The 25,799-nt window shown below is 44.7% G+C and overlaps 1 protein-coding gene across 1 annotated transcript in view; it reads left to right on the forward strand.

Moving 5' to 3' along the window:
* The first annotated feature begins 40 nt into the window (after positions 1 to 40).
* The window catches only part of ELP1 (elongator acetyltransferase complex subunit 1), a 31,796-nt gene continuing 6,037 nt past the window's right edge, over positions 41 to 25,799 (forward strand). The window contains exons 1-28 of the mRNA XM_030005007.2: positions 41 to 249; positions 1,699 to 1,851; positions 3,577 to 3,658; positions 6,235 to 6,315; positions 6,657 to 6,742; positions 7,979 to 8,078; positions 8,987 to 9,077; positions 9,571 to 9,694; positions 10,376 to 10,466; positions 10,927 to 11,157; positions 12,053 to 12,223; positions 12,885 to 12,984; positions 13,679 to 13,861; positions 14,668 to 14,774; positions 15,278 to 15,381; positions 16,205 to 16,258; positions 16,360 to 16,465; positions 17,034 to 17,149; positions 17,899 to 17,972; positions 18,608 to 18,686; positions 18,947 to 19,026; positions 19,914 to 20,054; positions 21,134 to 21,219; positions 21,799 to 21,947; positions 22,807 to 22,930; positions 23,393 to 23,490; positions 23,687 to 23,888; positions 25,275 to 25,336. Of these exons, the coding sequence (XP_029860867.1) occupies positions 100 to 249; positions 1,699 to 1,851; positions 3,577 to 3,658; positions 6,235 to 6,315; positions 6,657 to 6,742; positions 7,979 to 8,078; positions 8,987 to 9,077; positions 9,571 to 9,694; positions 10,376 to 10,466; positions 10,927 to 11,157; positions 12,053 to 12,223; positions 12,885 to 12,984; positions 13,679 to 13,861; positions 14,668 to 14,774; positions 15,278 to 15,381; positions 16,205 to 16,258; positions 16,360 to 16,465; positions 17,034 to 17,149; positions 17,899 to 17,972; positions 18,608 to 18,686; positions 18,947 to 19,026; positions 19,914 to 20,054; positions 21,134 to 21,219; positions 21,799 to 21,947; positions 22,807 to 22,930; positions 23,393 to 23,490; positions 23,687 to 23,888; positions 25,275 to 25,336 (3,225 nt within the window). The 5' untranslated portion in view covers positions 41 to 99. The remainder of the gene's footprint in view (positions 250 to 1,698; positions 1,852 to 3,576; positions 3,659 to 6,234; positions 6,316 to 6,656; positions 6,743 to 7,978; positions 8,079 to 8,986; positions 9,078 to 9,570; positions 9,695 to 10,375; positions 10,467 to 10,926; positions 11,158 to 12,052; positions 12,224 to 12,884; positions 12,985 to 13,678; positions 13,862 to 14,667; positions 14,775 to 15,277; positions 15,382 to 16,204; positions 16,259 to 16,359; positions 16,466 to 17,033; positions 17,150 to 17,898; positions 17,973 to 18,607; positions 18,687 to 18,946; positions 19,027 to 19,913; positions 20,055 to 21,133; positions 21,220 to 21,798; positions 21,948 to 22,806; positions 22,931 to 23,392; positions 23,491 to 23,686; positions 23,889 to 25,274; positions 25,337 to 25,799) is intronic.

Below are 25,799 nucleotides of genomic sequence, written 5' to 3' on the forward strand. Positions count from 1 at the left end.
GAGACTGCGCCTGCGGCCCGCGCATGCGCCGTTGCCTCCGCCCGCCCGCCCGGCGCGGAGAAGATGGCGGCTCCGTGAGCGGCGTGGCGCTGCTCCGCCATGAGGAATCTGCGGCTGCTGCGGACCGGCGGTCGCCGCCCTGCCGCCGCCCCGGGCAGCCCGCAGTGCTTCTGCCTCAGCGCCGAGCCCGGCACGGTCCTCGTGGGCTCACAGCACGGCCTTCTGGAGCTGGGCGCCGCCGGAGACTCGGTTAGAGCCGCCGCCGGGCGCACCGGGAGCCGCGGCCGCTTGTCGCTTTCAGGCTCGGGCCAGGGCTGTGGCTTCGGGGGAGGGGGCTGGCGGCTGGCGCGCATCGCTGCAGGCGTGTTGTTAGGGGCGGATTTGGGCCGCCCGTTGCAAAGCGGCGATAACGCGTTTGGGCCGCCGTCAGCGGGAGCGCGTCGGCGCCCGGCGGGAGCCCTTGGGTACGGCTCGCTCCTCGTAGCGGCCTTTGCGGGGCCTTAGAGCCTCCTGCTGCTCCCTGCCGCCGCTTGCTGCTGTCTCACGGTGCCTAGGACGTTGGCTGTGAGGCTGCACTGTGATCTTAGTGGCTCGAGTGATATGCTGTGCTTTTAAAACACGGAAGTCTGCCTGCAAGAGGGTGGTTGTATTTGACAGAGGTCGTCCCCGTGGTGTAGTCTTAAGCATGATCGGGCAAACAGTTGCATCACAAAACAAACGAACAGGCAAAGGGATAGTGAAGAGTAGACGAGGAAGCTTTTGGAACCGTGCTGTAGGGAAGAAAAAAAACCTCAGAGCGCTAAATAAAAAACTGCTATTGAGCCATGAATTACTGTTAGAGCTGGGTTGGAGCTGGGTTGCAGTGTCTTCTTTGGAAACACACTATGCAATTCCAAGGCATCTATTTCCTTCAGTTTGTTCAGTTCTGAAGTTAGCTAACAGCAGAGCTTTTGGGCTTTCCTGGGATCTCATTTTTAAAGAAGGGTGTTTTCTGAAAACCTCCATTGTGGTCTGTTTGTGAAGGCTATCAGCTGAAATCCTTTTAGAATTAAAAAAAAATAATTGCTAAATATGTCAGCTTCCTTTTCCGGCTTGGGGGGGGGAACGGACGGACGGATTATTTCAGGTCTTTAGTACTGTGTTGTTTTTCCCTGATGACTGGATGTGTAAAAACATTCATGCAACTAAGCTGGAGAGAGCTAATTTAGCCAGAACTTCCCTTTTCTGCTGTACCTGAATGTGCATCCAAATTATTTTCCTTTGAATGTTTTTATATGCTGTGTCTGTGAAGTCTGAATGACCCATTGAAAGTATTGGGACACTCTAAGCAGCTACTCATTTACCTCTTTATGTTGACACTACGTGGAGAAGTATGAAAAGGGGGTTGAAAGATGATTAGAACAGAGACAAATTGGAAGTTGTAGTATTGCCATTTATTATTTGCTCCCTTATGTGACTTTTCTCATTGTCTAGCTATTTTAACTTAAGAGAACCTTCACAGTTTCCTATGGATAAGTGAAGATAAGTACGTGCACATTGGCTGTTTCTTGGTGGCATTCACATACTCACTTCTGCTGTGTAATGCTTTGTGTAATTGCAGTAGGATGAAATATAACCATGGATGTTATTCTGTCATTTCTGCAAAAATCCCAGTGAGGTCATGTGTAGTTAATAAGTCATTGGTTTCTCTATGTCAAGGTGACAAGAGAAGTTTCCTTGACTGCGGAGGGTTTCATGCCTGAAGATGGAAGTGGCTGCATTGTGGGTATTGAAGATCTTCCAGAGCAGGAGTGCGTGTGTGTTGCTACAGCAGCTGGAGATATCCTACTGTGCAATCTCAGCACGAAGCAGGTAACATGGCAGGAAAGACACAACAGTACTGAGGGATTTCAAAGGAAAGGATGACACTTTTAATTTCTTCAGGGGCAATTGTATATTTATTACAAACTGAGCTGTGGTTAGTCTCCCTGTTCTGGGCAGATGAGCTGATTTTTGTGGGAGCCTTGAGCGGGATTAAGGACAGAATATACACTCCGTAAAAGAACCGGCATTGAAACACTGGCTTGCCTTTTCACAGCCCTCATCCTGTATGTTTGCTCAGAGGACTGTTGGCACACATCCAGCAGCACAGGATCCACTGGACAGTCTTACAGAAATAGGATATTGCTGAGACCAGGTACAGAATAAAGTAATCCATTCAGAACTCACACTGTAGCTACCTTTTTATTATTATCAGTCAATACGATGACATGACTTAAGAGAGGAGAAAGTGTTGTGATTTAGAGAACATTTGGATTAAAAAGCCCTAGAAAACACTAAAGGGAAACCAAAATACTTTAGCTGAGTAAATATGGCAGGAACTGAGATACGTGCTTTCTGTTCCTTTCTTAGTGTCAGATTTGTACAGTCTTCAGCAAGACACTTAAACACTACAGCAGCACCCTCTGAAATCTGCATCAGCTCCCACAATACCAGTCCAACAGTGCAGGTGTAGGTAGGTGTGAGATGACAGTGATCTGTCTGGGTTAGCTGTCAGATTGTGGTTATTTGCAGCTCACCTGCTTTGGTTCTTGTTTGGGTTTGATTTGCAGATACCACTTAAATATACAATCAACTGTATCAGAAAAACGTGTCCCACATTGCAACTTAAGGGTCATAAGGGAATAGAGATTGACAAAAGATGTGATACGTGAGGCACTTCTTGCACTGATAACGTGGGTCAGAGTTGAGGTTTAACTTCAGATACTTTATTTCAAGGCTTTTCGGCTTACTTTATCAATTTTAAAATGTTGTTCTTTTGGTGCAGTCTGGGCACCAAGAAAGAAGTCTTGAAGGTTACTCTGCTTGTTATGAAGCCTTTTGCATGTGGGTGATGGTTACTCTGCCCACTGGTGCCCAGTCCCACTTTGTGTACCTGAAAAGATTGTGACGCCTAAGCTTAATTCCTTGAATGGCATCGCCTTGCTGTTTATCACAGTTGTTCTGTTCCGCGTCTTTTGCAAATGAAGGTAACAGTGCGTGACAGAAGTTCTCTGCCCACTGCTGTTGCTTATATACTCATGATGGCCAGTGAAACTGGCCCAGTTTTTCGTGAACTTTGAAGTTAGTGCAGCTGTATACAGTTCTCAAGTTCAGCATGCACAAGGTGATCAGCTGATGTTTCAATGGATATAGTGTCTCTTAACTGCATGTTGGAATTCTTTAGGTAAGAACCATTATGTCTGTGTTCTGTGACTTCAGTATGTTTACCAATGTAACCCCAGAGCTGATCAAGCAATGTTAACACTATACATGTTGACATAAGACTGAGAGTTGCAGAATAAAGCTCTTATTAAAACTGTGTATGGTAGAAAATGCTAATCTCGGGATTATCTGGGCTCTCCTACATAAATGTTCTGGAACCATCTTTGCTTAGAAATGTTTCTTTTTTTTTCATTCAACACAAAGGGTAAAGTAAGGCTTGTGACTTTTCTAAGTAGGAGAAGATCTCCGTGCCTTGGTGACTGATTACTTTTGTGCTGAGTTGGTGCTGCACTGGTGTTCCTGCACTTCTGTGATCTTATTTTGGTCTTGCAGGTGGAGTGTGTTGGAAGTGTGGACAGCGGTCTAAGTACCATGAGCTGGAGTCCTGACCAAGAGCTTGTTTTGCTTGCAACAGGTATCAACAATAGCCTGTAAGCTTTCTGCCTTTAGGAGTGAAACTTGCTATGGCCAAAATGTAAAACACAGTTAAGTTTAAGATAGAAGAAACAAAATACAAAGTTATGAAACTGGGACTAAGACTTATAGAGGAAAAAAAACCCACCTGATCCTATATATGAGATTTCATTTCATGATCCATGAGGTGCTTTGCTGATGCAGGCAGAAGCTGTTTGGGCCCAAAAAGCTGAGTTTTATAGAACAGCAAGTAGTCTTTCAGATCTTCCAAGGAAGTATATTTGATCTTGCTTCTAAAACATAAAGAATCCTGCTTTATATCCCCATTTGATTTCTTAGTAACAAAAACTGTTTCTTGTCCTTTGGCAGGAAATGTGTCACAGGCTCATCTTAGCTACAGATGTGTCTCACCTAGAAAATAAAGTTAGCCTCAAGCAAAACAGGATCACAGAATGCTTGAGGTTGAAAGGGAACTCTGGAGGTCACCTATTCCAACCCCCTTGCTCAAAGCAGGTGACGCGGAGCAAGTTGCTGGGAACTGAGCCTAGTCTCATTTTGGATATCTCCAAGGATGGAGACCCTACAACCTCTGTGGGCACCCTGTTCCTGTCTGTGACCACCCTCACAGTAAAAAATTGTTTTCTTATGTTTTAATGGAATTTGCTGTGTTTTAGTTTGTGCCCATTGCCTCTTGTGCTTTCACTGGGCACCACTACCAGTCTGGCTCTGTCTTCTTCACTGTACCCCACCTCCCACATAAAATATTTATACACACTGATGAGATTCCTCCTGAGCCTTCTCTCCAGAGCAGTCTGACTTCTCTCAGCTTTCCCTCATGTGACAGATTCTCCAAACCCTTAATCATCTGTGTGACCCTTTGCTGGACTCATTCCAGTATGTCCTTGTCTGTCTTGTACTGGGGAGCCCAAAACTGGAGCCAGCAATCCGCATGTGTCTCACCAGCACTGAGTAAAGGAGAAGGATCACCTCCCTCAACCTACTGGCAACACTGCTAATGCAGCCCAGGGTGCTGTTGGCCACCTGTTCAGCAGAGAGCTGCTGCTGGCCCATGTTCAACTTGGTGTCCCCCAGGAAACACAGGTCATTTTTTTTGCCAAGCTGCTTTCCAGCCACTTGGCTCCCAGTCTGTCCTGGTGCCTGAGATTATTATTTTCCAGGTGCAGGACATGGCTTTTCCCCTTGTTGAGCTTTATGATGTTCTTGACAGCCCGTCTCACCTACATGACAAGGTCCCTGTGAACAGCAGCACAACCTTCTGGTGTACCTGCTACTCTTCCCAGTTGCGTGTCATCTACAAACTTGCTGAGCGTCCCATTCTCCAGGTCATTAATGAAGGTGTTAAACATTGGCCCTGGTATCCGGGGGCACGCCACTGGTGACTGACCTCAAGCTGGACATTTTGCCACTGATGGCAAGCTTCTGAGCTTGGCAGTTGTCCTGGTTTCAGCTGGGATAGAGTTAATTTTCTTCCTAGTAGCTGGTACAGTGCTGTTTGGATTTAGTGTGACAAAAAAGTTGATAACGCGCTGTGTTTTTAGCTATTGCTAAGTGGTGCTGATCCTAAGTTATGGATTTTTCAGTTTCCCATGCTCTGCCAGGAACCAGGAGTAGAAGAAGCTGAGAGGGACCATAGCCAGGACGGCTGACCGAAACTAGCCAAAGTGATATTCCATACCACAGAATGTCATGCTCAGGATATAAACTGAGGGGAGTTGGCTGGGAGGGGTGGATCACTGCTCGGGCATCAGTCAGTGGGTGGTGAGCAATTGCATTGTGCATTGCTCTTCTTTTCTTGGGTTTTATTTATCTCTCTTTTTGTTATATTCCTTTTCATTACAATTATTTTTTTTATTATTATTATATTTAATTTTATTTTATTTTTGTTATTAAACTGTTCTTATCTCAACCCATGAGTTTTACTTTTTTTCTAATTCTCCTCCCTGTCCCACTGGGAGTGGGGAGGAGTGAGCAGGCGGCTGCGTGGTGCTTAGTTGCTGGCAGGGCTTAAACCACGACAGCAGTTCAGCTGATTTTCAGTCCCCTTCACTGTCCTTTTATCTATCCCATCCTTCATGAGTTTGTCTATGGTGATGTTATGGGAGACAGTGTCAAAAGCCTTATTAGAATCAAGATAAATGACATCCACTGGTCTCCCTGTATCCACAAGTTAGTCATCTCATTGTAGAAGGCTTTCAGGTTGGTCAGGCATGATTTCTGCTTCATAAATTCATGTGGACCGCTCCCAGTCACCTTGTCCTTCATATCTCAAGAGTAAGTGTTTAAGAGTGCCTAGTACTTATTTTTAAAGTGGAAAGAACTTTTTAAGTTTAGGCCAGGAAGCATGTTTTTGAAGAGGGAGATACTTGAAAGTGTTCTTCTGTTCCAGTTTTGAGATTTTCTGCTTTGAAGGATGTGTTCTCTTTAGTATCATATTACCATTAGAAATATTTCTATAGTCAAGTCCATGACAGAACAATAGGACGACGCAGGAGAACAATGAGTTTTTATTTGCTGGAGATACCATTACCAATATTGTATTTAATGTCTACCCTGCAGGTCAGCAAACGCTCATCATGATGACAAGGGATTTTGAACCAATTACTGAGAAGGAAATCCACCAAGATGAGTTTGGGGAAGGTGAGAGGTGCACTGAAATGAAGTTGTTCAAGCTGATGTCATTGGTGTGTTGTAAACATGTAGAAAGTAAAGAAATGGAGCTGAGCACTTACGGGGCCTCAGGAGACATTTTAGACTGTAATGCTGCTGGACAGCTGAAGGGGAACGCCAATATTTTACTTGTCAGCATGAATTCAAGTAAGTTCCCTGTACTAGAGGACTTTCTGGGCTACGTAAATTTTCTTCAGGTTTGTAGAATTAAACTTGGATGGAAGATGTGGGCTTGAAGCTGTGGTTATGTTTACTGCACTGTGCAACGTAGTGCTGTATATCTTCCACTACAATGATTGTTTCTTCTTCAGGAAAGTTTGTTGCTCTTGGCTGGGGTAAAAAGGAGACACAGTTCCATGGATCAGAGGGAAAACAGGCAGCGCATCGCAAACAGACGGTATTATACTAGTTCTCTTATGTTAGGCCCATGCTGTCTCTGGAAAAACATGTATAGAGTTTCTGTTACTCCTGCAGTGCCAGCTTGCCACCGCCTTTTTGGTAGTTGTCTTCATAGGCTGCTTCTGTTTGTTTCTGTTATCTGAAACCCAGCATTTTTCTCCTCCTCCTAATTCAAGACAGCAGCTGTGAGTACTTAGAACTGTTCATACAGAGCTCAAAGCAAGATTTGCAAGTGGTAGTGCTTGCAGAGGTAAAGCCACACTTAAATCAGCGTGACAGATTTTGCTGAATGTATGTTATATACTCAGGTGTTCATATGACCAAGAGAAATAACAAGCAGTTTGGCTGAGAGGAGCGGAAAGAACAGTAGTTTGAGCTCCCGGAAGGCAAGTGTAGTAGGATTTCAGCTACTCGCCATCACCAGTCATGTAAGGTAGCTCCATGTGCCTGCACATTTTAGCTCTTTGCTCTTTTGTCTGACACTTCCTTGTCTGGGTCTTGTTTTCTCTACTTTTTATTTGGTGAAAAGTCAGGTAGCTAAAACACTCCACTGCTGGATTTTTATTCTTGTGCTTAAGTTTCAAAATTAAAACTGTCCACTCTGGCAGACAGAGTGCAGAGACATGAAATGTGGCCTGTTCCAGCTTTACCATTATGAAGGACAGGATGAGGCTTGGCTGTATCTGGGAAAATAGGCCTAGCTTGACAAAAGTTAAACCTTTGAACAGCTGCCTCTTTATGGGTATTCTGCTGAGATCTTATTTTTTTTCTTATGTTGTTCTACCTCAGAGAACACTACTTTTCATCCCAGCTTCTGTCTGTCTTACAGACTGTCTGGATGGCATGCCTTTCCCACCTTTCTCCTTCCAAGGGGTTGTGACTCCAGGCATCAGTCATGAGCAAACCCTGATTCACCCTTGTGTCCAGCTTATGCACAGCTGGTCTATAAGCAGACACCCTGGTGGAGGGGAAGGACAGCATGTGATCATGTGAATAGACAGTCATATGCCGTTGCAGGAGGAGCAGATTGAATTTACAGGCAGTTTTAATTCTAGTATTTCCTAAAATAACATTCTGAGTAATGAATTTTTAACTTTGCAGCCTTAAGATTTTTTAATGGATTGATTTCATGCCAAGGCTCTTCAAAGAGCTGGCTTAGCAGTGCAGTCTGTTTAGACAAAGACAGCGGTTGCCTTCCTAAGCTTTGATGCAACTTTCTGTTGTGTGACTTCAGGAAGTGTCACCTACTTCAGCCTGGGATGACAGCAGGCCTCGGGTGACGTGGAGAGGAGATGGGCAGTTTGTTGCAGTGAGTGCTGTCTGTCCAGAGACAGGTATGGGACCAAACTTCTTTGAAGTACCAACATGTGTAAGAGGCTTCTTAAGCAGAAGCTAGGCAAGGCAAGAACTGGCTGGTGTTTGTGGTCTCTTGGGCACTTAAAGCAAGGGTGAGTTGAGCTAGTTAATTGCTCTTTTCTCTGTTTTGGTGTTCCAAGAGGTATTTTATAGACACAATCTTCTGAACACTTTCTTTGCAGTTTGGTTTTCAGTCCATTGAGAAGCCAGGAGAGGTTACTACTGGGTAGTTACTATCTGAACTGCTTCTTTCACCAGCGTTAAATCACTGCTCAAGCTCTAAGCCATCTCTGATGGGCTTCCAGTGCCAAATGGATGAATCTGGGTTGCCATACCCACTGTCGCTCATACTAGCAGTTTGGCCTTGCACACTTTTGTTTAAATACTGGTAATACTTTTCCCTAGGTTTTGCCCTAAAGCCAAAGAAGTGATGAGCACATACATTTCTTTTAAGACTGTAGTTGATGTCTTCCATGATAAATATTACTAAGCAGTTTAAATGTATTGAGCTGTATTTAAATATATTGAGCTGCACCAAACTGCACTGCTCTTCCACTAGTTTGGGTTTTTACCTTCAGTACTTCAGATTAGGGAGAATCTTGCATTTATAGGAATATTTTAATATTTCTGTGGTGAAAGGTGAAGATGGAAATGGCTATGACTGAGCTACATCAGACTGAAATTCCCACTCATTTCCTTTAGAGTCGCTCAGTTACTATGGCAGAACTGCCTGAGACAGAGTAAGTTTTTACCCCTTAAGGTGTAGATGAGAAATCTCCTTTTTATTCATGTGCATCAAAATTTGCTCTCCTACCCTTATAAAATTAGACAAGTCTCTTCCCAGTGCTTTCTTACACCCTTGTCTCATTGATCTCTCAACCTGTAGGTGCTCGGAAGGTCCGAGTATGGAGCAGAGAGCTTGTGCTGCAGTCAACAAGTGAGCCTATCTCAGGATTAGAGCAAGCACTGTCCTGGAAGTGAGTAGCAAAGCAGTCTGCATGCCAGCAACAGAGTGTTGCTTTTTGTTCCCTGGTCACAGTCTTTTATCAGCATCAATTTAATTTCTCCTGTGTTTGTTTATTTTTCCTAAAACTTGAAGAAAGCTTCCTTCTGATCCAGCATGAGGAAGAGTAGCTCTTTAAACCCTGAAAAAACTAATACTTGCATTATGTGCAAGAGGAAGGGATAGATTCTCTGCACAGTCTCAATGTCAAGTGGTTTTGGACTCAACTGTATAAATAGGAGTATTACAGGTCCCTTTGCCAGTGCTGGCATTTACTTGCTCACCTGAGGATGTCATGAGCCTGGAAAATGTCTGTGCTGGACCAATGACTCTGCACAGTGCTGAGGAAAATGCATCCTCTGCTCCCCTTTTCTTCATCTCTCTGGAGAAAATGTGAGATGATTGGTGTTTAAAATGACAGCTAGTGATTATGTGAGCAACCACTTTTCATTTGGCTCTTTTTTAAGGCCCTCTGGAAACCTGATAGCATCCACGCAAGAAAAACCCAACAGACATGATGTGGTTTTCTTGGAGAAGAATGGACTTCTTCATGGGGAGTTCACCCTGCCGTTCCAGAAAGGGCAGGTCAAAGTAAGTGCTGTGCCTGGGCTTCTTTGATTAGAGTGTAATGGAGAGGAAGACTAGATCTTTTCCAGATTCCAGGAGGAAGTTTTTAACTTAACACTTAGTGCTGGTCCTGATGAAAAAAGTGACTTGAAAAGTGAACAATGAAGAAGCCTGTGGAGAAGATGCAATGCCTTCTGCAGGCCTGTAGTACAGAGACAAGTACAGGACAATTGTGGGCCTGGGGTGCTTCTGGCCCCTGTGTACTTTCTACCAGGCAAATGCTTCAGAAATGCTGTTCAGGATGTCAGCTGTTGCAAGAGTGAGGTGAAATACTCACATTATCCCAAATAAGAGAAGTGAGAAGCTACTGCTAGGATGTTACTTCAATTTCTGCCTTGGGATGCTGAGAGGTCTTTTGGCAGATGCTTCCTCAGTGCCAAGGAAAGCAAAGAGGACACTGCTGTCATGTTTGTGGCTGTATTACCTCTTCAGCTGTGTGGAGCCACTGTGACAGGTTCTGCTTCAGGATGCTTTGCTACAGCTGTTGGGAGCTTTGCAATACACGAGAGCTATGTTAGTGTATTAACCCATGCACCTTTCATTGTTGAAAATAAGGAGCAACTCATGGTCTTGCAAACCAACTGGGAGCATACCCACCCTACAGAGAAGCAACAATATCAGTGAGAGCCGTGTTTGTTTCTGCAGGTTAATGAACTGCTTTGGAATGCAGATTCTACTATCCTGGCTATATGGCTGGAAGACTTGAAGGTGGAAAACTCCAACCCAAACAGTTACGGTGAGAGCACTATGTGAGGGTCTGGCTCTTATACTTGCCTGCAAATGTGGTTAGCAGTGGGTATTCCTCTGCAAGTTAGGAAGCCCTGAGGAGGCCTGCCTACAGCTTTGAGACCCCTGTGCAGGTCAGGAAAAATGGGTGGTTCAGCCAGAGTTCAAAGCATCTTCCAGGCTGCTGTAACTGGAAGTGGTATTAATGGAATGCTAAAGTTGTGAGCCCTTCATAAAACATGGGTGCCTTCTCACAAGGGGAGTTCAAAGAATTCTAGGGTTGACTCTTTTGCATTAAATCTGATGTTAAGTTTTCTTGTGCTGGGTGTTGTATGACACAGCGCATGGGCTGAAGGCTAGAACTACTATTTTCATTGCACTTAACCCACCTGTAGAAGAGCAGTGGTGGTGGGGATGGTTTAAGATGGGTCTCAAGTGGTCATCTGTAGTAACCATGTGTTTTTCTACAGTTCAGCTGTGGACCACGGGGAACTATCACTGGTACCTGAAGCAAAGTCTACATTTTGGTAGCTTGGAGGAAAATCAGTTGGTGTCGCTGCTGTGGGACCGAGAGAACCCATATAGACTGCATGTACTCTGCCAGGGTTGGCATTATCTCTCCTATGAGTGGCATTGGACCACAGACCATGGGATGGGGGAGAATAGCCAGCATGTGGCAAATGTGGCTGTCATAGATGGAGGTAAGCAGTGGGACTGCTTTATACCTGTAGGGTCAGAAGAGGTGGCGTAGCCTTTTGGATGCAGACCAGATGGGATTATGGTAGTTCTTCTGTTAGCTGCTCTTTCTACAAAGCTGCTAGTGAGGGGGGACCATGTAATTGATGGACGCTTCAGAGGTGGTTCAGTGAAGTTGTCATGGTTTAACCCCAGCTGGCAAGTAAGTACCATGCAGCCACTCACTCACCTCCCTCACAGTGAGATGGGGGAGAGAATCAGAAGGATAAAAGTGAGAAAACTCGTAGGCTGAGATAAAGACAGTTTAATAGGTAAAGCAAAAGCCGCGCACACAAGCAAAACAAAACGACGAATTCATTCACTACTGCCCATTGGCAGGCAGCCATCTCCAGGAAAGCAGGGCTCTATTGTGCCTAACAGTTACTTGCGAAGACAAACAACATCACTCCAAACGTCCGCACCTTCCTCCTTCTTCCCCCAGCTTTTATTGCTGAGCATGACATCATATGGTCTAGAATATCCCTTTGGTCAGTTGGGGTCAGCTGTCCCAGCTGTGTCCCCTCCCAGCTTGTTGTGCAGCCCCAGCCTACTCGCTGATGGGGTGGGGTGAGAAGCAGAAAAGGCCTTGACTCTGTGTTAGCACTTCTCAGCAGTAAGGCAAACATCCCTGTATTGTCAACACTGTTTTCAGCACAAATCCAAAACACAGCCCCATACTAGCTGCTATGAAGAAAATTAACTCTTATCCCAGCCAAAACCAGCACAGGAGTTAACTGCTAAGGGCACAGCAACTGTTTTTTCCTGTAACGTTGTTCCTACTTTCAGTAAAGAACTTACGAAGAGCCTCACTAACATTTGGACTGGGTTACAGCTTGGGTTTTTTTCTCTTTTCTTCCACAGATAAAGTGCTTGTCACAGCGTTCCAGCATGCTGTGGTGCCTCCACCCATGTGTACCTATGAGCTCCAGCTCCAACAGGTGGTTAATCAGGTTGCGTTTCACACAGATCCCAAACATAGTGGAGACATGGCTCTCCTGGATGCTGATAACAAGATCTCTGTGTACAGATATGGTGAGAGTGTGTTGCACTGTCTTGTAAAAGGAAACCCTCTGTCCCTGAGAGCTGTACCCTGGGGGACTAGTAGGGTGATGGTCACTCAAGGCTTTAGGAGTCAGGAGCAATATACATCTGGTTTAACTGTGGATTCAAGCTCAGTTCTCTGATCTACATTAGTTTGGGTGGCACAGGAGCATTTTGGTGGTGCCTTGGCTTTGTGAGAAGGCAGCATTCAGCACTTGGCTATTGCTTATGCTGGTAGTATCCCCCTGCCTAGCTTTGGCTTGAATAGAGTGCAGCAAGTGGTATCTTGTGTAATCTGTTCTGATGGCATGTTGCTGAGTGGCACTGGAGATGCCTGGGAGTAGCTGCCTAGGGTCTATCTGAGGCACCCAGCACTTCCCAAAGCAGTCCTATATACAGTGTAATTAATATCCATTGTGCTGTGAGACAAGAGACTGTTGCTGCTGTCTGAGTTTTGTACTGTGACATTACGAGGTAACTGTTTTCCTTGGGGTATTTGTTAATGAGAGTTAGGTGTTGGCTGTACATGTAGGGATGGTATTTTCTGACTTCTGTAATAGTTTCCTGTAGTATCTACTTTTTGATAAGAATGAGGATGGAAGGGGCTGTGTTGACAGTATCTCTAAATTCTGCCTTGTTCTGTGTTTGCTAGGACAGAGCACAATGAATGACCCCACTGTTGCGTTTGGAGTTGTGGGTGGAAATGGATTTAAAGCAGCTGTGGAAACACCATACCTGGATAAAACCTACAGGTAATATAGAACTAGTACAGCTGTAGTGGGGAGAAAAGGGTGGTGCCTAGCTGGATGCTTTAGAGGTCCCAGCTCTGACCACTTTTCTCAAGATTTTTAAAAGGTTGTCGGGTAACATGATTTCATTCTGCTGACACTGTGACTGCAACTAGTGCTAAGGATTGGGCAACACGGTGGGCAGTTCATCCTGAGAAGTGCCATTGACTGAGGTCTTCATCTACTGGGAGCAGTGACTGTCAGTGACAGCACTGAGATAGCCTTTCCTGTGCCTGGTGGTCTTGGCATTGTGGTGCTGCACTTTGTGGTGCTGCTCCCAGAGCCAAAGGAATGGCTATGTAGTGCCCAGGCCCATGGTCATGGCACACCGAGCAACAGAGCTGCTTGCATGGCAGGGACAATGATGAGGTAAAAAAACCTACCCTGCTCTACATTTGTTCCTATACACAGTTGGCGTGGGAGCAGTACTGTCTAGGAAAAACAAATGGGGCTCCCTGGGTCTTGTCCTTCATCTCCAGCCCAGCCTGTGGCAGGATTCATGCTGTGGGTGATTGTGTGTTTGTGCACTGGAGCCCATCTAGCCATGCTGTGTGTCTGAACAGCCAGGCTGTGCCTAGGAGGACTTTCACCTCTCCAGTGAGGTGGCCTACTGAAATCAGGTTCTATTTGCTTCCCAGTCTCTTTTATTTTGTGACAGAGTTCATGTGGGCAGCGACAACAATGAAGTGATGAATCCTCTGGGGCTCCGATTTCTCACCTGGCTGCCAGATGACAGCTTCCTGGTGGTTGGTCAGGGTCAGGATGCTGCTCAGTCCATCCTTCACCATCTGACTGCAGTGCCTCACATGGCTGGAGCTAAAGAAGAGTGCCTAAATTTACGGTACTAGAGATCTGTCAGTTGTGGGTGAAGTCTGAGAGTGCCTCTGGACAGGGCCTAGAAGGAATTAAGTCTCTCAATAGATGTGCAGCCTGCAGTCTGTGAGTTGGGGAATTTGGCTCTCTTTCTGAAGCAGAATCAAACAGCTCATGAAGCTGCCTACTGGTCAGCACTTGCCTGTAGTCCTAATGCCTACACCCAGCCTGACAAGAGGGTGTATGGTAGCATGCCTGTGTCAGTCCAGGATAGCTCTGTTCCTTTGTCTGAATTCCAGGCCCTTGGGGGGACTGAATTCCTCCATTCTACCTTTTGCCCACCATTATCGAGGTCCAGAAGGGGACTGGTAGCCCTTGTTACTCCTCTCCTCCTCTTCCTCACCTGCTGGGCTTTGTGGGGTCAGTTGAACTAAAACCACATCACAAAAGGAAGCCACCTGGGTTACAGAAATCTGCTTCCCAAAGGGATCCTGAGAATTGCTTTCTGCAACACTTGCACATCAAAGACAGGCTGATTTGATTATGAACTGTAGATTACAACAAAAGAAGTGTTGGCTCTGCAGAGTGCTGTAACTATGCAGACAGTGACTAGCAGGGCTAGGCAAATGCCTGTTGGCTGGAGTTGATGGTGCTCTGTGGTGCCAATGTCGGCTGACATAGGTGTGATAAGACTGCAGAAGATCCTTACATGAACAAGGTATCAGTCCATGCTGGAGATGTGCATCCTTCCATCTGGCCACAAGAAATGCAGGATCTAGGTGTTAAATGTATCTCCTGTGACTGATGTTCTGTGTCTTCTGTGTCTTGCTCCAGGTTGTCCTTGCCTGTAGATGGAGAAGTGATCAGCCTGTGCTGCAGTCCAGTGACCAAAACTGTAGCTCTGCAGCTGGCTGATAGACAGATCCTGAAATACCTCTGGGGTAAGTTGGGCCCTGTTTAAGTACCTGGTCTGAGGTGTAGGTATTACAGATTTCTGAAAAGGTTTAATGAGGTGATTTGACTTTCAGGGACATAGGTGACTCTTGCTGGTAGTTGGTCCTGCCTTTCATGCTCTCTCTGCTTCCAGAAATGGGCCAAAATTAGTGATTTGTGTCAGAAAGCAGTTAATGTTGTTGAGAATGATAATTTAGACATTATGATTTGAAAAAAAGATGACTGGTTTAGTGATTTCAGAGGTGCTGACTGACTGCCATGTCCTTGGCACTTCTCTTGTGTTCCACAGAGGAATAAAGGTGCTGCTGAGCCCCTAGAAGTTACCACCTTCTTGTCTGCTATGTCTTCGACTTTTATGTCAGCATTCCTCCTCTCTGTCAGATAGTGTAGCTAATTGCCAGCTCTAGTTTTCTTGAGATACATGTCATGTGGTTGTAACGTCTGAATCTTTGGTTGGCTGGAAAACAGTTTGTTCTTCTTTGCTCTTTAGAGACTTCTACTCCGGTCCTTGAGCCCTGGCGGACTAGCAATGGCTCTGCTGTTCAGTTCCCCTACCCTTGCGTGGAGACTTCTATCACGAAGATCAGTGGCGAAGTAAGTAAGACTGTGAGCAGATTAAATTCCCTACTCAGTTGTTCTCTGTGTCAAATGTGCACTGTGATCCCCTGCCCAGGGTCCAATAATACTTCTTAACAGCCCTTCTTCATAAGGCCGTATGCAGAGCTGAGAGCATACCATTCCTTGTCTTCTAGAGCATTTCAGATGGCCTGCAGTTAACACCCAATATTTCCACTCTATGAATATGATGAACAATGTCATTGAAGAGCAAGAAATTTCATATTAAAATTTCTAGCAGTCACTGCCCTGCTCTTTTTGAAAACAGCATTTTGATTTGTTTTATCTGAACTTACCGTATTAGCAAATATGGCTGCATTGAGTTACTGTATATCGCCTGCTACTGGTGTTTTGTATTGGTGATGGTTTCTTGATAGTTACAACAGCTTAGGGAACAACTAGCTATCTTGCTAGTAGTTTCATGGTTTCTTTCCTTCAGGATGCATCCAGGTGAATGCTCTATGGAGCTGCTTTGCTCTGCTCTGTACTAGTGCTTTTCCTCTGGTATTTAAAAAACTAAATTATCTGGCATGGTTTCTTCTTCTACTTTGTTACTGTGCAGTTTCTCTTACAGGGTAGACCAAGCTGGGTTTCCAGCCAGAAGTGTTTTAAGACACTTAAGTAAGCCCTCCTGGTATAGAGGTTGCATGACTTCCTGTCCAGCTTCTCTAAGTAATTCACACGAGGTACTCAGTACCTAATTGTAAGGTACTTCAATCCAGTGCTAGTCAGTGTTGTGAAATACTGGAGGTTGTGAAACTTACACTTAGAAGCTTATACTTGTCATCCTTTCTATTTACAGGAGATGATCTTGGGTCTCACAGATCGATGCCGGTTTTTTGTTAATGATACTGAGGTACCAAAGTTTTTGCCCTTCATCGCATCCCCTTTTCCTCTGCCAAAGGCAGCTTTCCTGTTCCGCTCTATACAGCGATAAACTTCATTGTTTTTCTACAGGTCGCTTCCAACATCACCTCATTTGCAACATACAATGAGTTTTTGTTGGTGACAACCAACTCCCACACCTGTCAGTGCTTCTGCTTGAAGAACATATCAGTGAAAGGTAAATGCCAGCTCTGGCTGCCTGCTGCTCGCAGCTCATGGCCATTGTCTTGGAACCACAAGATCTCCCCATTTTTCACACCCAAACCTACTGTATTTGGGTCACTCAGAGCAACTGCTTAAGAGACAGAGGAAGAGAGCTGCTTTCAGAAATCTGTCAGAGAGCAAGGGGCACAGGGAACTGTCTTATGTATCACATGCTCCTCCCAGGGAGCAGGATTTGTCCTGTAGTTGTTGTCCCTTCACTGTTTTCAACAGCTTAGCCCTGCATTCTCTCCCTCCCCTCTATGTCCAAAAGGCTCCAACTTACTGGTCCTTTACATCTTTCAGTGCTCCTCTCATCTGGTCTGTTGAGCTTTGTGATCCTGTTGTATAGAGGACATATCTCTACTTTGTATACAGCAGTGCTTAGCACTAAGAGATCCTCTTCCTGTCCAGAGCTGTTGAAGATCTCTGGTGTATTGTTGACTCAGTTGGTCCAGTACAACCTTGCAGGGCCACATAGGAAAGCCTGACTGGGGCACTGTGCTGTGGTGTGCCATGTGTGCTCATAAATATGCTGTCTTCAGCCCTTCAGGCTGGCCTGAGCAGTGCTGCTGCACCCAACAGTGAGACCCTGCGCAAGGTGGAGCGAGGTTCACGTATCATCACCGTTGTGCCCCAGGACACAAAAGTTGTGCTGCAGGTCAGTGCTCTGCCCATGTCTGCTGAGGTCTGCTGTTGGGGGGCATAGGGGAGCCATCTCAGTGGGCAGCTAGTTAACCTGCAAACAGTGCATGCAGTGCTACAAAGCTGCTGCCCTGTAGTGCTGCAGCACAGCACCTCACAAATCTCCAGCTGCCTGGCTGGATGTGGAGGGATTTTGAGCATGCCTGTGGGAGTTAGATTCAGCACAGGCAGCTGGGTATGTACAGAACTGAGATGGGCTATTCAAATTCTTAATGGCTGAGGTAGTGTAGTGCTACATATTGTGGCCTCTCCCTGTGAATCTCTGACTCGCCTCTTAGTAACTGCTGTATTTGCTAGCAGCCCTCCATTAGCCTTGACACTAAGTTTGTCTGAAGTGCTGAGCTCGCTCTTCAGAACCAGCAGAGGTTCACAGAATGGAGAAGGATGTCATTTGAAAAGCACCTCTGGAGTTGTGTAGCCCAACATCCTCCTCAGAGCAGGGCTAACCTGAAAGCGTGTTGAGGTTGATGTGAGTCTTGCCCAGTTGAGTGGAGTTGAGCCTCCTAAGGACGGAATGTTTCTGAGCTGAGAGAATTTTCAGATATTCTTCCACACTTGTTGAAATTGCATCTCTCTTGAAGTCAATGAACAGGCCCATGCACCTACAAGTAGCAGACAGGCCTAGAAAATTGGCCAGTCCTCACTTTGCCTTCAGTATAGGCAGAGTAACTACAGATAAATAATTGTGTGGACCTTGCATTATAGATGCCAAGAGGAAATTTGGAGACTGTTCACCACCGAGCTCTGGTTCTTGCCCAGATTCGGAAGTGGCTAGACAGGTAAATGGCACTGGTATATTCTGGTCTTCCCTCCCCCAGTCTGAGCTGTTAGAGGCTGGCTGGCCTGGTTTTGTTGTGCTGAAGGGAGGGAAGCTAAACTCAAAGGAATTGACTTCGTTAGTGGGAATGAAATTGTTTCTGGGTCTACCAGCCAGAAGTCCAGCTTTCAGCAGTCCCAGGTGCTTCTCACTTCACCACTGAAGGGCGTATATGTGTGCTGAGACTGTGTGGGTGGGAGAAATCTTCACTGGCTCCATTCTCCAGACATGTCAATCACTCCATGATGAAGCTTGCTGTGTTTCATGTTTTATTTCTTTAATTGATTTACATTGAAGTTTGCTGAAACAGAAGCTGGTCCATAAGATTAAACTGTAATTCTCTGCTTTAAGAGAGGAAAAAAATAATGCAAGGCCTGTATTGCTTCCGCAATCTGGTGTGCTGGTCTGTCCCACTGCAGAGGCTGGCAATGAACAGCATTGGCCTTGCACATTTTTTCTGGAAGGCAATCTACACAGCTTATTGCCTAGGCTGTTCCCTTCCCAGGGGGTCTGTGCTTACCTCTAGTCAGTTGCCTTTTTGTGCAGATACTGCACCTATCCACTATGTAAACTATCCCACCTGACTCATTCCTCCAGGCTTATGTTCAGGGAAGCATTTCAATGTATGAGGAAGCTGCGAATCAACCTCAATCTTCTTTACGACCACAATCCCAAGGCAAGTATGCCCAGTTCTGTTGCATTGTTTTCCATATCCATCTGGCCTAGAATCCATTGACATTGAACAGTGGGCTCAAAAAAGTAGGTGGTGCTGTCAGCTCTGCTTTCAGCAGAGATGGCTGCTCTGCACTGCTGCATCCTCCTGCAGGCAGATCAGATTTAGCATTTCCTTCATCTTGTGCATTCGGAGAAGGTCTTTGAGTTTGTTCTTGTACTTAATGTACTTCTTCAGAATAACAGTAATAATATTCATTTCAGGTATTTCTGGAAAACGCAGAAACCTTTATCAGGCAAATAGATTCTGTGAACTGTATCAACTTGTTTTTCACAGAACTGAAGTGAGTATAATTCTGCAAATGGAAGTGTGCGTGTAATCAGTGATGGTACATTATTTTGTCAAAATACTGGCAGCCCTTCAATGTGGGTGCAAGGAGTCAGTCAGAAATCTGGCATGGTTGGTCATAAAGACTTGACTAAGCTCACTAGTTTCAGGGACAGTCAGAGTGTCTTGTTGGGAATTCCAGCTTGCAGGCAACCATTAGATTTTTCCAGCAAGGGATTAATACATCTGACTGCTTTGACTTGTCTACTGATTTGCTGTACAGGAGTAAATGTGATCAGAGAAAGTTTTGTTCCCTCATAAAGAGGAGCAAGACAGCACTGCTTTATCTGAAGCCTAAGGCCAAGATACTTGCTTAGATTCCCAAATTAGGTCCCCTGACTTCTTTCTCTAACTTTGAATGACAAGAGGCTTTAGGGCATTAGTAGCTTCAGGACTTCTCAAGCTTGCTGAAGTAAATAATTGTTTAAGAGCTGGAGCTATCATTTAGCCGTTCTGTTTTATTTTCAGTTTTGACCTGACCTTAAATCTTTGTCTAGAAATAAAAGCAAATGGATTAATTTTCAGAATTGCTCTGTGCTCAGCATCTCCCTAGTGAATTTAGTAAAAGACAGCTGTATCTTGAAAATTTTTTGTGCAACTAAAGTAGTTATTCTGACCTGTTTTTTTCAATGCCTCTCTTGGCTGAGAATCACTTGGGATGGATGAGAGATGTTGGAGAGCTTTCTGGTAGTGTGGCAGGTTGTGTGTCAGTACTGAATGACATATAAGCTATTTTGTTGAGTAGTTCTTTTCTGCATGCATTTATGTTTCTTAATGTTACTGTCTTTGTGCTGGGCTATTTAATGGATCGTGCTGGTATTCATGGTATCTGTTTTTATTTAGAGAAGAAGATTTCACAAAGAGTATGTACCCATCTCTGAATGGTAGCAGTAATGCTCAACCATGCCAGCATCCTGATCAGAAAAAAGTAAACCTCATATGTGATGTGATGAGAGTTGCCATGGAACACATTGACCCTCAAAAGTGAGCATTTTCTTATTGTAGGTGAAGGAACCACTAGAAGGATTCCCAGTAAGTCATTTGCAGAAAGTGAAGCTGTCCTTAATGTCAGTTACTTTGCTTCAGATTGTCTGAGGTGAGCCTGTGCTCCACAGAAGTTATGTAGCCATACTTTCCATCTGCTGAGGATGCTGTCCTGAAAACCACAGCATCTAATAATTCCACAGATAGCCATACAACTTTTTACAGGATGCTTATAAGGGTTTAAGAAATACACTCAACTTAGGAACAGGCTGTGTGGCATAGGGGACAGAGAGACATGAGCAAGATTGTCATCTCAGGGAGATATGCTGGTGTTTTGGAGCAGCTGGCCTTTCAGAAAGATGTTGCTGTTCCATTTGAGACTGAATTACTTCTGTACATCTTCAGCTGCATATTTCTGAATTACTACCTTTTTGGTATCCATCCTCCTTGGATGAATCGACACCAGACAAAGAAAGGGTGGGAAAATAGGATAATAACAGTGATTAGTGAAGCAGTGTTAAACCATTGGCAGCTTATATGTGAAACAGTGGACAGAGGAGCAACAGATGGTGGGTTGCTGCTGAACCCTGAAAATTTAGACACTTTTCAATAAACAGTTTCAGAAAACAAAGCATCCCCTTAGCTGGGAAAGCTATTTTGAAATAGTATGTGTGAAATGTATGAAAGTGGAAATAACCTCCTAGAAAGCTTGCCTTTTATAAAAAAGACCATTTTTGTGCCAAATTTGATTTGGAAAACTGTGTCCTGCTGTCTGAGCTTTCAGAGGGACGTGTTCTCTCTCCGTTATGCTGGCTGGGCATGGTAAGGAAGCTCATTCTACTAAGAACACAACTCTATTCTTGTGACATGTTTGGGGAGACATGCTGAGTCGAAATACCTTTCTCGTATATTCTGTTCTCTTCCCATTTTTCCTGCCTGCCTTTAAAGAGACTGAAATACCTGAGTTTGGGATTTTTTTACTAAAATGTAAACTAAAACTTGCACAAGCTGTGCTAAAATAGGAATAAGGAGTGTTTCTGCCTTCTTGCTTTTTCATTTACTGCTTCTGTTTTCTTCAGATACTGCCTATCGATACTGACAGCACACATAAAGAAAAGTCCTCCAGAACTGGAAATTGCCCTCCAGAAGGTTCATGATCTTCGAGGTCTTGTATCAGGAACTCAAAAGTTTTCAGAACGGGTGGTTTGCAGGATCTTTCATTGTTAGCATGGTTTACCCTGAAAATTATTTTAAGGTGGCTGTTCATGGAGTCAGCCAGAAACAGAAATGTACTTGAAACTAGCTGTGTGTTAATGGAAAAGCAGCACGTCAGCTAAGATACACTGCTATGCATCCCCTCAGGTCATCCTTTTATCTAGGTGTGCCAGTAGATCACCCAGAGTTGGAGCTGTTTTCTCTTTCCAGTCAGAACTCTGGTTCTCCCAGCATCGAACAGGGGTTCCCGTTCTGGGTCCTGGTATTTCAAACTGGCAAACTTTGCGTTTTTTCTGTGCTGATACTTCTGACTTGTCACTGTTGCACACTTAACAAGTTACTGTGCTTGGGCTCATCCTTGAAGTTGCCCAGAAAAGGCAAAGTAACCCCTCCTGCAAGACAGAATGAGCCATTAGTTTGATGATCCCTCTCTGGTGCCAAGGATGTGCTTGATAAAGCATCCTGCCTTCAGAGTGGAGTTCCACTGCTGATGGTGTAACTGATTTTATGCTTCTTTATCTCATTACAGAAAGCATTACTCCAGATGTCAAAGCTGTGAGTGCAGAAGAAGCACTGAAGTACCTGCTTTTTCTTGTGGATGTCAATGAATTGTATGATTATTCCTTGGGGACATATGACTTTGATTTAGTCATCATGGTGGCAGAAAAGTCTCAAAAGGTCTTGGCTTATAGTTCCAGCCAAGGAACTATTTTTCTTCTTTCCCAAAGGTTCTTTGTAGTCTGCGGATCAGCCCACATGTTTTGTTAGTCATAGCTCTCTATGCAGGCAGCATTCCAGTTGCTTAGATGTCCTGTGTGTGCTTGGGATGATGCTGGGAAGGTGGCATGTCTCTGCATCCCTTAATACTTGTTGAGCATAGCTTTGGAAACTTGCTTGTGCTCAAGGTGAAATAGGGTTCTTCTAGAGCAGCACAGAAAAGTAGCTCTAGGGAAGGGAGGGACTGTGGTCTGAAGTGTTATGACTGCATGCCTTATGTTCCCAATTCTGTACTCTTTTGATTCTTGTTTATTTGGTGGTGGCCACGATAATAGTATCTATCTTCCAGCAGGTTTAATTTGAAATCTCTGAATGGAAGTGCCCATCAGGATCTTCAGAGTTTCCTAATGTTACAGCAGAGCCTGCTGTCCATCTATTAAAACTCCCTATTCATGTTAACAAGTTTTATGACCTTTGGTGTGGGGAAAGTTGATCAGCTTTACAGCTGCAAATGTATACATGATGGTAGCTAATGGAAAACAATATTTGATGTGATACATAGCCTTGAATTTTAAATGTCTTCAGCCTTTAGATACTGCTGAAGTCCACATGGGAGCCTGGTAATTTGTTAGTTATTCCTGGCGAAAGTGTATATACAGAAGTGATTCTTTAAGATGGCTTACATTTTTTTAAAAAAAAAAAAAGCCTTTTTAGCGTATTATCATACAATTTCAAATATGGGGCTGTCTGCTCATGAAAATGGGGGCAAATAAGGATCTTACCAGATTAGCTCAACTGCAGTTTTTCTTACTCTTTGCAGGACCCAAAAGAATACTTGCCCTTCTTAAATACCCTCCGGAAAATGGAAACCAATTATCAGCGATATACAATAGACAGATACTTGAAGAGATACACAAAAGCTCTTGGGCATCTCAGCAAATGTGGTAGGTGTCCTGCACATGCAGCATCTCTAAGGAGAAATTCTGCAGCGGAACATTTCCATTTTGGAGAGACTTTGAGGGGAAATAGCTGAAGAAAGAGAAGGATTGCACAAGGTCATCTTCGCTCCCAGTAGTGCATGGTTAAGCTCTGCTACTTGTTTTTTGTAGTGTAGCTTGACGCAGGGAGAAAGGGGTGTGACAATGTTCACTACTCTGTGATCATAAAGCATAAGTCTTGTTTTGTTCCTGTTGTAGGTGACTTGTCCCCAGTTAATATTGCTGCAAAGTGGAGCAAACCTCAAGGAAGTGAACACCTTGATTTTCAGTAGTAGAATAAGTGCTTTTGTGCTCTTCTACCGAAGCACCTGGAGTTGCTTCTTAATGCAGTGAAGCCAGACTGGCTGGGAGCCATGAGAGCCATGTGCTTTCTCTTTTATTGCTATGAAAAATAAATTATTTCTGCAGGTCCTGAACACTTCCCTGAATTTCTGAACTTGGTGAAGGATCAGAGTCAGTATTGTGATGCCTTGAAGCTGTACCCCTCTAGCACTCAGGAGTACAAGGTGTGTAAGCATGTGACACTGCAGTATGCAAGCTTTTTATTCTCTCACAGGTGTGTTTGCACATCCTCAACACCTTGAGTGAGGGCAGGAATGAGACAGCTGCTGCTTGTGTTCATGTTGTGCAGATAATTTTATGAGTGGAGGACTGCTACTGATAGTGCTGATTTCTTATTTCTCTTCTGTCCCTTTCTTGTAGGATATCAGCAATGCGTATGGGGAGTACTTGGTTCAGAAGCAGCTATATGAACAGGCTGCCTTGGTATTTGCTCGTGCTGGCATCTTTGCGAAAGCACTTGATGCTTTCCAGAACAGTGGCAGCTGGCAGCAAGCTCTGTGCATGGCGTCACAGCTTGGTTACACAAAGGATAAGCTGTCCAGCCTGGCACGGGGCATGACAGGTAGGCCTTGAGGAGATGGAAGTGTGCAGAGGAAAACTGGCTGCTGTTATTTTTGGTTCATTTTGATTTTTCCTAAAATTTAGTGAAAACCTCAGTCTTCAGCAGCATTTTTCTTAAAGGCAGAACAAACATCCCATGTTTCCCAAGTGTTTGTGTGATTGCACATCACCTTTGTTTCTCAAAGGAACCAAAAGATGTTGGAGCTGAGCTGGTAGGCACCCAGGAGTTGCCAAGCTAGCTGTGGTCTTGGCTGCCTCATGCTGACTGCTTCTTGCACATTTTCCTTGCAACTCATTGCTGAACTGCTATGGCAAATTGCCTCCTTGGTTAACCTCAGGGAATGGAGATTCTTTGAAGAGTCTGAGATGACTGAGGCCTCTAGACATCATTGACATAATTACTGTGCCTAGTTGCAGACCTTAAAGGCTATTGGGTAATTCAGAGCTGCATCTTCATGTTTTCTCCTTAAAGCCTGCTAGCAGCTAGGTCCAACGGGTACATGTAAAGCTACGTGCTGTCCTACTGCAGGAGAAAAAGGTAGCTGGTCTCAGAATTTGTGCTCACTAGGACATATCAGACTGCATGTGTTGTGGACCTGGCATATATTTCAGCAAGAGAAATGGAGCATCATCCTGACTTCTGCCTTACTCAGAGGCAGAGTTTGTGAACGGCCCACTTACACAATGGCAATATGGCTCCTGGGAGTGTGCTCTTCCAGAGCAGTATTTTCTTATTCTGTCACATAATGTAATTTGGATCCTTCATGTCTTGCCTTTAATGCTTTTTCTGGTGCCCCTCTTAAATCACAACTGTAGTTCAGCAAAATGAGCAGACAGAAGCTGCCTTGGATGAGATTGCTTTGCTTGGGTAATTTTTTTTTTTTTCTGGTGTTGTATATCACTTGCTCTCTCACATTGCATCCTAGCATATTAGCCAGTGCCAAAGTTAGTTCTGACTTTTGGGGAACTAGAAGCGCGGAATCCCACAAGCTTGATGGTTGCTGTCCATACCACAGAGAGCAGGCAGCAAAGTGCTCCCTGCAGATCACAAGGCTGTGATACACTGAAGCTCTTGAGAGATTTCCTTTTAACATCCTGGCCCCTTCCACTTAAGAGACTCTTCACTATTTCTGTCTCAGACTGGGGAGAAAATGTTCTCCAGCTGACTTTGAGGGACATACACCAGCAATTTCACAAGCAACTGGCTGATGATGTTGCAAGTTAATGAATTCCTGGCATCAGGCAGCCCTTATTTTTTACCAGGCACATTGAGTAAGTGTGTGAGCAGGTAGAATGCACCTCAGTGAGTGAGTTGTCCTCTACTTTGTAGTTTTCTGGCACAAAATCCAGCTGCTTCTGAAAAGTTAAACTCCACCTTTTCTTGTAGGAAAACTAGTTGAACAGAGAAAGTATGCAGAGGCAGCCATACTCCTGGAGCAGTACACTCAGGTAACGTAATCACTCTCCTGTCTGTGCCCCAGTAGTAACCCCTGTCAGAGAGATACGCCGTCTGTGTTTTCTCTGTTCTCCTGGGCCATGTGTGACTCCATGCATGCTGACAGCAATACAGTCTGCGTGGGGAGGGCAGAGCAGGTCCAGGTGATGCATTGAGCAGTGTGGGGATGAATGCTGTGTCCCTGAGTTTTTCCACTCATGAAGCTGCCTCTGTTTTGGTATGAAAAGCTTTTGTCTCAGAGAGCTGAAGCCTGAGGGCCAGAGTAAGGAAGACGGAGTTCCAGAGGGATTTCCCCTCAGCATGGGAGAAGTAGCATCATTTGTTTGGGGTTTTTTTATGTCAGCACTTCAAAGTACCTGGCACAGTGGTGTTTTCCTGTCCTGACTGTGATACTGCTGTGGAGAAATGTGCATCTGAATAGGTGCTACCTGAATGTGTATTACTAGCGTCAGTAGC

Source organism: Aquila chrysaetos, chromosome Z (assembly GCF_900496995.4).
Source record: "Aquila chrysaetos chrysaetos chromosome Z, bAquChr1.4, whole genome shotgun sequence".
Classification (NCBI taxonomy): Eukaryota; Metazoa; Chordata; class Aves; order Accipitriformes; family Accipitridae; genus Aquila; species Aquila chrysaetos.